This window comes from Nanorana parkeri, unplaced genomic scaffold, assembly GCF_000935625.1.
Source record: "Nanorana parkeri isolate BGI_ZX_2015 unplaced genomic scaffold, ASM93562v1 scaffold1380, whole genome shotgun sequence".
In the NCBI taxonomy this organism is placed as follows: Eukaryota; Metazoa; Chordata; class Amphibia; order Anura; family Dicroglossidae; genus Nanorana; species Nanorana parkeri.
Window position 1 is genome coordinate 74,648 of NW_017307648.1, and position 10,688 is coordinate 85,335.

The 10,688-nt window shown below is 48.1% G+C and overlaps 2 protein-coding genes across 2 annotated transcripts in view; both read left to right on the forward strand.

The window, feature by feature from the left end:
• LOC108797992 (zinc finger protein 585B-like) overlaps positions 1 to 5,778 on the forward strand; it is an 11,614-nt gene extending 5,836 nt beyond the window's left edge. Inside the window, exons 6-8 of the mRNA XM_018569685.1 lie at positions 5,172 to 5,219; positions 5,306 to 5,368; positions 5,629 to 5,778. Coding sequence (XP_018425187.1) covers positions 5,172 to 5,219; positions 5,306 to 5,368; positions 5,629 to 5,778 — 261 coding nt within the window. The remainder of the gene's footprint in view (positions 1 to 5,171; positions 5,220 to 5,305; positions 5,369 to 5,628) is intronic.
• Positions 5,779 to 7,370: 1,592 nt separating this feature from the next.
• Positions 7,371 to 10,688, forward strand: part of LOC108798012 (zinc finger protein 850-like) — a 12,421-nt gene continuing 9,103 nt past the window's right edge. Inside the window, exons 1-2 of the mRNA XM_018569706.1 lie at positions 7,371 to 7,686; positions 7,741 to 8,816. Of these exons, the coding sequence (XP_018425208.1) occupies positions 7,454 to 7,686; positions 7,741 to 8,816 (1,309 nt within the window). The 5' untranslated portion in view covers positions 7,371 to 7,453. The remainder of the gene's footprint in view (positions 7,687 to 7,740; positions 8,817 to 10,688) is intronic.

Below are 10,688 nucleotides of genomic sequence, written 5' to 3' on the forward strand. Positions count from 1 at the left end.
AAGGTCCAGGTAGCCGCATAAAAAACCCCAGTCAGCAAAATGATCCTCCTGTTGCTTGCTCATAGAGAAAGTACCAAATCCAAGAGAACCTCCTGCATATGCAAACAGATGAAACTGTCCATCGGAAACTAATACCTACTCCCCTATACTGTAGATGTCACGTACCTGGTAAGAGACCAGAAGGTGAGGAGGCTTCCCTTGCGACTCGTGTCCTTCCGCCCCCTGGAGATGGGAACGGGAAGCAGTTGGACAGCGCGGAGCACGAGCGCCACTGGGTCCGCTGAACAGACGGCGTGGAGCGGGAACAAGAGACTGGAGCGTAGTCAGGGAAAGCCACAGCGCCGGGCAGCAGAGTACAAAATCAGGAGGCAGAAGGCAAAAGCCCAGGAAACAGGCCGAGGTCAGGGGGCAAAGTCCAAGCAAACCGGGTCAGGCAGGTCACAGGAATCTTAAAGGTACAAGCACACGGCAACACAAGCTGAAGAGACCATAAGCACTGGAGCGGGGGCAGGCTCGTCTTTATATGTTGAGCTAAACCAGGTAGCAGCATCACTTCCCGTGCGTCGGCTCGTGGGGGGTGTTTTTTTGTGGACTTCCGGGTTGCGCGCGCACTCCGGCCACACTGAGCTTTGTTTTTGCGCGCATGCGCGGCCGACATTTTGCCCTTTACAGTAGAGCTGATGTCGTAAAGAAATAAATGAATGTCAAACCAGCAGATCCCCGGTGACTCCCCAGCAGGGCCATCATGCAAATAAGGGGCCCGAGTTTGGGAAGTGCCAACCTATTATTCCGCCCACAGCCATACTGCGCCATGCAAATGCCAAAAATGACATAAACATCAGACCTGTTTTGTATAAGCATTAAAGGAGAACTATGAGGTGGGTGAAAAATGAGGTGAACACATACCGGCGCTCGCTCACTTCTCGATCTATCCCTGCAGAGAGTGGTGACTGTCAGTCACGGCTCCCTGCAGGGATTCCCCGCTCCGATCCTGCAGCACTGACTGGAGGAACGGACGGGGGCGGGTACAGCTGCCTCTAGATAGGCAGAGCCCCCTGTCACTCACGCAGCTGGGTGGATCTCACCAGTAATGTCATGATGCGTCCCGGCTGCGGCGGCCTCAGTATACCGCGAGCTGTAGCCCTCGATATACTGAGCTTAGGGTGACGGGAGGACGCTAGTTTATGTCCTCCCGTCACCCTTAGGAGAACTATGGGGGGAGAAAACGAAACTAAGCAAATTTTTTGCCGGTGCACATGTCTACTCTAGACCCATTTTGTTTACCAACTATTCAGGGCAAGGGGCCTGACTGGGTACAGATTGATGGGATAGATGAGGAAGGTTCTCATACTACACGGTCTTGGCAAAACCAAAGTCATTGAGATAAAGCAAGGAGCATGAAAGGGAAGCACTGGAGACATGAGGGTAAAGGGAAGGAGAGAATTAACATGAAAGGGAAGCACTGGAGACATGAGGGTAAAGGGAAGGAGAGAATGAGCACGAAAGGGAAGCACTGGAGACACGAGGGTAAAGGGAAGAAGAGAATGAGCATGAAAGGGAAGCACTAGAGACACGAGGGTAAAGGGAAGGAGAGAATGAGCACGAAAGGGAAGCACTGGAGACATGAGGGTAAAGGGAAGGAGAGAATGAGCACGAAAGGGAAGCACTGGAGACACGAGGGTAAAGGGAACGAGAGAATGAGCACGAAAGGGAAGCACTGGAGACACGAGGGTAAAGGGAAGAAGAGAATGAGCATGGAAGGGAAGCGCTGGAGACTAGAGGGTAAAGGGAAGGAGAGAATGAGCGTGAAAGGGAAGCACTGGAGACATGAAAGGGTACGAGGGTAAAGGGAAGGAGAGAATGAGCAAGAAAGGGAAGCACTGGAGACACGAGGGTAAAGGGAAGGAGAGAATGAGCATGAAAGGGAAGCACTAGAGACACGAGGGTAAAGGGAAGGAGAGAATGAGCATGGAAGGGAAGCGCTGGAGACACGAGGGTAAAGGGAAGGAGAGAATGAACATGAAAGAGAAGCACTGGAGACATGGGAGACATGAGGGTAAAGGGAAGGAGAGAATGAGCACGAAAGGGAACCACTGGGGGCACGAGGGTAAAGGGAAGGAGAGAATGAGCAAGAAAGGGAAGCACTGGAGACACGAGGGTAAAGGGAAGAAGAGAATGAGCATGGAAGGGAAGCGCTGGAGACTAGAGGGTAAAGGGAAGGAGAGAATGAGCATGAAAGGGAAGCACTGGAGACACGAGGGTAAAGGGAAGGAGAGAATGAGCATGAAAGGGAAGGGGTGGCTGAAGGCTGACAGACTCCACCTTACAAAGGGAGGATAATGACACAGAGGGAGAATGACCCAGAGCAATACATTCCCGGCCCTCAGACCTCAGCTCACCCCTTTCTTGTGATGAAGTGAGGGGCCAGTTGGAGAGAGGCCCCTCCTCCGACGCTCAGGCTATCAGGCCGGGATAGCAGCATGAGATCCGCTGCCCACCCCGCTCACTGTGGCAGGAACACTGGCGCTGTGGACGTCTGATGGAGAGTTGGGCCTCCTTGACCTTTCCTTGTAGCTCCTGCCACCTCCGTTCTGTCGCATCAGGTCTGCGGCCCTACACCCCCTGGTCCCTGACAAGTCCTAGTGGCAGCCCGGTCCCAGTGGTGACGTGACACTCAGGCACTTCTGATCCGGCCTCACAATCCTCCGCCCGGCAGTCCCTCGGAGAGTGATGACCTCGCAGACCAAGATCTTGACCACGCAGCACTGCAATGCCCAGATCCCCCCCCTAGTCACAGGCGACAGTCCTAAAGCTGCTCCTAAAAGTCCCGCTACAAATCCCAGACCAACCTGCAGGTAAATGAAGAGTTTTCACGGCTGACCTCAGGTATAGGCCCCAATGCTGTACACAGGGTGAGGCTGACACATCAGGAATGGCAGGCGCAGGGGCCACAGATGAAATAGAAGAGGCGGCTGTAGTCAGAAATAGTTACAAATGTCTGAGCCGCTCCACCCATCAGGAGAATCCGCCCTCTGAATGATCCATTCTGGGCGGGGAGCAGGTGAAAAGGAATTGTGAGGACATAATCCAGAGGTGAGTCCAGCTGGCAGTCCTGAGGTAACTGCTGACCCCGCCCAGTAACTATAGAAGGGAAAGGTTACACTCATTGGTCAGCTGTTTTCCCGCCAAAAGTCTGCCACCAATGCTGTGCTCAGCTGACTGAAGGTCTGTCCAGCAACTGAGGTAAATCTTCCTAGCAACAGCAGGCGGCTTGTCACCTGAAAGAACCAGCAAAGCCGCCCCAGAGAGACAGGTACATGACAGTCACCACAGACCTTCTAATCGAACATAATTAGATTTATGAACACATGGGTGATAGGGGCCACAATCCCATGGGGCCACTTTTCTTATTTTGCTTTCGTTGCCCTAACAATCTGTCCAAAAACTGAGCTAATATTTCCTCCTCTCCGGAACTTCTCCGTCACAATCACCGACACGAGAGGCGTTGGCGATTGTGAAGGCAAGATGGCGAAGCCCAATGGTCACAGGGAAGCAGGAATACAAGACGGAACGCAGGAACACTGGGACGAGCTGATGACCGCACAGCAACTGGCTCCATTTTTGAGTCTTTTTTTAAATAGGGAACAATAATACGAAATCACCTGCACTCCGTACAGCGTACACGGTGGCGTCACAAGGGGGGTGCGGCCCGCACTTGGGTGACACCATTGGAGGGGTGACCCCCGTCTGAGAAGTCGGTTATGGACCGAACGCCCGACAGTATCAGGAGAGAGGAGGGGACCCGGCGGCATACCTTATCCCTTATAACTAGTTATCCCTTATAACTAGTTATCCCTTATAACTAGGGCGGTGCGGTGACGTCACGCGCATGCGCGGTGACTTCTATTTTAAATAGGGAAGACGCGCCCGCTAACGCGCTTGTGCCGGAACTTCGTTTGCGTGTGAGTAATCCAGTGCACGCGTGTCTCTGCGCCAATGCTTGTCTGCCTGGAAGTTCTTAAGACACGCTCTCCCCCTCGGCCGGGTCCGGCTGCACTATTAAGGAGCGGTGGTGCAGCTGAATTGGGAGTCCGGCCCTCCCAGAACTCCCATCAGACTCCCAGTCAAACCAGCCCTAGGGAAGGTTATTAATAACACGGGGCAAACCAATATGTCAATGGAGTTTGCATGTTCTCCCCGTGCTCATCCAGTTTCCTCTCACACTCCAAACACATTCTAAGTTATCCGTATGTGAGATGAGACATTAGATTGTCAGCTCCTTGGGGGCGGGGACTGATGTAATTGCTCAGTATGTAAGGAGCCGAATGAACGTCTGTAATCAATAACACGGAAACGTACGATAAACTGCAGTATTTATATCCAACACACGGCGGTGAACTGACTTTGAACGCGCAAACAGGAAGTGATGTAGAGTAAGAAAAGGAAGTGATCTAATAGACAGGAAGTGATGTAGGAGAATAAACAGGAAGTTCTGGCAAGAGGTCAATTGGGAGGGTAGTAGTGAGGAGACATTGCTGGAACTGGCAGAGGAGGTAATAAGATATTTTATATTTACACCCAGTGACCCCCCGTCATGTCCGTCCTCCATAGTCTGTTATGGTTTATAGTATTAGAATATTGTACCGTGTCAGCCAGTGATTAGTGTTGGAGTTTGGGATTCCGGGAACAGACAAGGGGTGTGTCTGGGTGGTGACTGTATCATTGTGTGTGTCAGGTTCCTATAAGGTGTCAGGATGTCTCTGTCTATCTCTCCATGGAGGAGTGGGAGTATCTAGAAGGACACCGGGATCTCTACCAGGACGTGGTGATGGAGAATGCCCCGCCCCTCACATCACCGGGTAAGAGGAGGGAGCAGTACGGAGGCTCCGCCTACATCCCCCATCATCTGATACACACATAGAAACAATGTATTCAGTCAGTGTGTGTGTGTTTCCTACAGATGGATCCAGTAAGAGGAACCCACCAGAGAGATGTCCCCGTCCTCTGTATTCCCGGGACTCCACCCAGGAGGATCTCACCATCCCCCACCATGATCAGGTCAGTGGTTGGAACCCAAAAGTAGACTATATGAGAATTATACTCACCTATGTAGTCTCAGGCTACTGATGCTTACATTTTTAAGATGTTTTTCTTTCATACTCTCGGTCTAGGATGAAGAACAGTTGTATATGAAAGTTGAGGTTAAAGAGGAAGAAGAGGTGACACCTATGATAGCCGACACTTACATTTTGACCTCCTCATTATCTATGTAGTTACATCTGATCTCATTATTCTCAATATTCAGGGTATAAACCAGAGTGAGTGTGATAATCCTGTTAAAGACGAGATAAAAGAAGAAGAGGAGGAGGTTGGTGTGATGGAAGAACTTTTAGAAGAACACAAAGTCCTCTTAAGATCCAGTAAGAGGAACCCACCAGAGAGATGTCCCCGTCCTCTGTATTCCCGGGATTCCACCCAGGAACATCTCACCGTCCCTCACCATGATCAGGTAGGTGGGTCTAGAATACAAAAGTCACTGTAGACTTTCAGATTATATTCTCCTTTATATTTGAGGTGATCAGTGCCAACATTTGAAAGATATTATTTTCTGTAATTTTGTTGGTTTAGAATGAAAAACGAAGGGATATGAAAGTTGAGGTTAAAGAGGAAGAAGAGGAAACATCTGTGATGAATTATGAGCAGACTATGGAGAAGGTCGGGATGATGGTGACAACTAAACCAGAGGAACCTTCTCTAGATATAAACACAAGTGAGTAATGAAAAATAAATTCGTAAACTTCACGTATTTGGGTTGGATATGGAAGGTCCATCTCCATTCCTCAATATAACGCCATGTGACCAATAAATGAGGAGGAGATACTGTACACCATATGAAGGTCCATCTCCATTCCTCAATATAACGTCATGTGACCAACAAATGAGGAGGAGATACTGTGCACCATATGAAGGTCCATCTCCATTCCTCAATACAACATCATGTGACCAACAAATGAGGAGGAGATACTGTACACCATATGATGGTCCATCTCCATTACCCAATATAATGTCATGTGACCAGCAAATGAGGAGGAGATACTGTACACCATATGAAGGTCCATCTCCATTCCCCAATATAACGTCATGTCCCCAACAAATGAGGAGGAGATACTGTACACCATATGAAGGTCCATCTCCATCCCCCCATAGTGGTCATGAATGAACAGTACAATGGTCTCCGGGGGGTCAGAGGTGTTTTGGGGGTTTTGTCTCCTTTATCTGGTTGGTTTTCATATTTTGGGGTTACAATTGGACACAATTCCATGCGAGAGCTCTGTGATGACTTCTAGACTAACATACATGACTCTGATTACTGACGTGTGTGAATGATTTCTCTCCAGCAGATGGATGTGATGTCAGGAATACCTCGGAGAGACATCTTATATTATCTGCTGATTGTAAGTCAGAAGATAATGTCATCACACAGGATTCTCCAGGAGTGAATCCAAACACACAAAATATACATCACAGACCTCACTGCTCGGAGACATCAATGGATCCCTCTGATCAGGGTGAATCTTCTGATCATTCACATACTATGACTGGAAATATCCATCTAAGATCTCACACTGCAAGAGATCCATCTAATCCCAAGGAATCTTCCTCCCCCCATGAAGGAGATCACAGAGGTGAGGATCCATTCTCATGTTTGGGGTGCGGGAAATCCTTCAAGACGAAAGTTGAACTTACTATACATCTCCGATCCCATACCAGTGTCATTTATACATGTTCAGAGTGCGGGAAATCTTTTAATGAGGAAAGCGAATTTCGTAAACACACAGTTGAGGATCGTTATTCATGTTCAGAGTGTTGGAAATGTTGTAATGATAAAAAACAGCTACTGCTGCACCAACAAACTCATACTTTTTCATGTTCAGAGTGCAGAAAATGTTTCACCAGTAAAGGCAGACTTCTAAGACACCAGCGGATTCACGCTGGTAAATATGTATGTTCAGAGTGCAAGAAATCTTTTACTTCTATACACGTATTTCTTATACACCAGAGAATTCATACGGGTGAGCGTCCCTTCTCCTGTTCAGAGTGCGGGAAATTATTTACTCATAAAGGAGCTCTTAATAGACATCAGAGAAGTCACAGAAAGGGCCGTCCTTATTTATGTTCAGGGTGTGGGCAAAGTTTCACTGATAAAAGAATACTCCTCTTACACCAGATAATTCACACGGGTGAGCGTCCTTATTCATGTTCAGAGTGCGGGAAATCTTTCACGAGGAAAGGAACCCTTGTTAAACACCAGAGACTTCACACAGGTCAGCATCCTTCTTCATCTTCAGAGTGTGGGAAAAAAATTTCTACGAATGGAAAACTTCTTAAACATCAGAGGAGCCACACGTGTGAGCGGCCTTTTTACTGTTCAGTGTGTGGAAAATGTTTTGCAATGAAATCCAAACTTCTACATCACCAGAGAATTCACACTGGTGTACACCCTTATTCATGTTCAGAGTGTGGGAAAGCTTTCCCCTATAAAGCAGTCCTTGTTAGACACCAGAAAATTCACACAGGTGAGCGTCCTTATTCATGCTCAGAGTGTGGGAAAACTTTCAATGACAAAGGAGCATTGATTGAACATCAGAAAATACACTCAGGGGACGGCCCTATTGCTTCTTCAGAGTGCGACAAATATTTTTTGGTGAAAGGAAACGTTCATCAGAAGAATCACACGAGTGAGCGGCCTTTTTGCTGTTCAGAGTGCGGGAAAAGTTTTACACGGAAGTCCACTCTTCTTGTACACCAGAGAAGTCACACAGGTGAACGTCCTTATTCATGTTCAGACTGTGGGAAATGTTTCACTGGGAAAGGAATCCTTATTAAACACCAGAGAATTCACACAGAAGAGCAATCTTATTCATGTTCAGAGTGCGGGAAATATTTCACTCGGAAAGGAGACCTTGTTAAACACCAGAAAATTCACACAGGTGAGCGTCCTTATTCATGTTCAGAGTGCGGGAAAAGTTTCACTTTTAAATTTAGTCTTAGTAATCACCAGAGAATTCACAAAGGTGATTTTTCATGTTCAGATTGTGGGAAAGGTTTCACCACTAAAGACAGACTTCTAAGACACCAGAAAATTCACACTGGTGAGCGTCCTTTTTCATGTTCAGAGTGCGGGAAATCTTTCACTAGGAAAGCAGACCTTGTTAAACACCAGAGGATTCACACAGGTGAGCGTCCCTTTTCATGTTCAGAGTGCGGGAAATCTTTCACTAGGAAAGCAGTCCTTGTTAAACACCAGAGGATTCACACACGTGAGGGTCCTTTTCCTTGTTCAGAGTGCGACAAATGTTTTTCTGTGAAAGGAAAACTTCTTAAACATCAGAGTACTCACCGCTCTTTTTGCTGTTCAGAGTGCGGAAAATGTTTTGCACTGAACTCCAAACTTCTTCTACACCAGAGAATTCACACTGGTGTACGTCCTTTTACATGTTCAGAGTGCGGGAAATCTTTCGCCTATAAAGCAGTTCTTGTTAAACACCAGAGAATTCACACGGGTGAGCGTCCTTATTCATGTTCAGAGTGCGGGAAAAGTTTCACTTCTAAATCTAGTCATATTAATCACCAGAAAATTCACACCGGTGAGCGTCCTTTTTCATGTTCAGAGTGTGGAAAAAGTTTCATTCAGAAATCCTACCTTGTTGCCCACCAGAGAATTCACACAGGTGAGCGTCCTTTTACATGTTCAGAATGCGGGAAATCTTTCACTCGTAGACATAGCTTTGTTGCACACCAGAAAATTCACACTGATAAGCATCCTGTCTCATGTTGAGAGTGTGCGGGAAATGTTTAGTTCAGAAAAATCTTGTTCTACATCGAAGAACCCACAATGGTGCAATGTTTTTTTACAAATGAAAAGAAGTCTAATTAGACATCAGAGAGACGTTCCTGCTCATTTTTTCGTATGATGGATTTTATCAGGTGGAACTGTTCCGTCCATAGAACAACTGGAGGATAAACTCATTTATAAAGGGGGCTTCATCCCGGGATAAGTGATATTTCATGTATAGGTGAAGTCTGATGGGTCAAGTCTTCTCTTGGCGTCGTCTGTGTCTTGGAGACTCCGATGGGGGGAAATTTCCCAATCCTTATCAGTTAGGGGGAAGTCCTTTTAAAGGGCCACACCACCAGAAAAGTGTTGTACGTGTTTTATTGAACTCACCCCGATGTGTGTTCTGGAGACTTTTCAGCACTGCAATGTAAAACTCCGGAAGAGACCGGATCTGATGAGAGCTTCATATCCTTCCCTCACACATTCATTCCCGATGATAGGATTCTCCAGAAGTGAAAGCTACAATCGGTGATGTGAGCGGCTGATCAGGTCTGATCACTCAGATCTGGGATCTACTCTCTGTACTAATTTGCTGCATCCAATTTTCATTTTGCAATAAACATTAAACCGCAGGTAGGAATGATGGGAGTGGGCGGAGTCACCTGTATCTGTAGAAAATGTAACGTGCAAAGTTCAATCAATAAAACGTTTGTACACAATGTGCGGGAAATGTGCATTTTGATTTTTCATTCACAAGGACGGCGGTCCATGTAGAGGATTGCAGAGAACAGAAGACCGTGGTGGGTTGGTGCGGGTTCCTGCACATAATTGAGACTCTCGGTGGGCGCTGTTCTCTAACGCGATGGGCGTGCTTGGCGGATCTTTAATACGCATTAAGTTAAAGAGAAACATTTGAATAAACCGTGCGTGGGACGAGGACACCCGGGAACAGTCCAAGCAGGTTTGTCCTGCACATTTGTTTCAGCAAGGCAGCAAAACACAGACGATGTACAGCAAAAAATATCTGCTCGTCCGAGCCTCTAACTAAACTCAGGTCGTTTCCTGAATAACAAGGTGGCCCCCAATGGGTCAGGCAGCTCTTGGTTCCAGCACTTTCCCCGGTGCTCGGCCCTTCCACATTCCGGCGGCACAGTGGTGTCCCCTCCTACCTCTCAAGGATTACCCACATGACCTCCGCACAGGATCTGTCTGCATGTCACAGTCACTTTGCCAAGTCATATGTCTGTGGTTGGCAAAGGCATGCTAGGAGTTGTAGTCCTGTGGTAACTATCATCACTCCTGTGGGTGAGGGGAAGTGTGCTGAGACTTGTAGTCCTCAGAGCCGAGTCACATGTCTGTGTTTGGCAGGGCATGCTAGGAGTTGTAGTGCTGCGGTCACTTAAGCACTTGACATTTTTTTTTACTGATGCGGCTGCTGAGGTCCCCAGCGAGCCGCCTCTTCCCGTCAGCCGTGGGCGTCGGTAAACAGGAGCAGGCCGGCTCGCACATCTCCTCCATCTTTCTGACACCACCTGCCCGCCTCCGGACCACTGGTAAGACACCGCACAGCGCTCCTGAAAGCCTGTACAGCCCACCTGAAAGTCTGCATAGCCCACCTGAGAGCCGTATAGCCCACCTGAGAGCCGCATAGCCCACCTGAGAGCCGCAAAGCCCACCTGAGAGTCTGCATAGCCCACCTGAAAGTCTGCATAGCCCACCTGAGAGCCGCATAGCCCACCTGAGAGCCGCATAGCCCACCTGAGAGCCGCAAAGCCCACCTGAGAGTCTGCATAGCCCACCTGAAAGTCTGCATAGCCCACCTGAGAGCCGCATAGCCCACCTGAGAGCC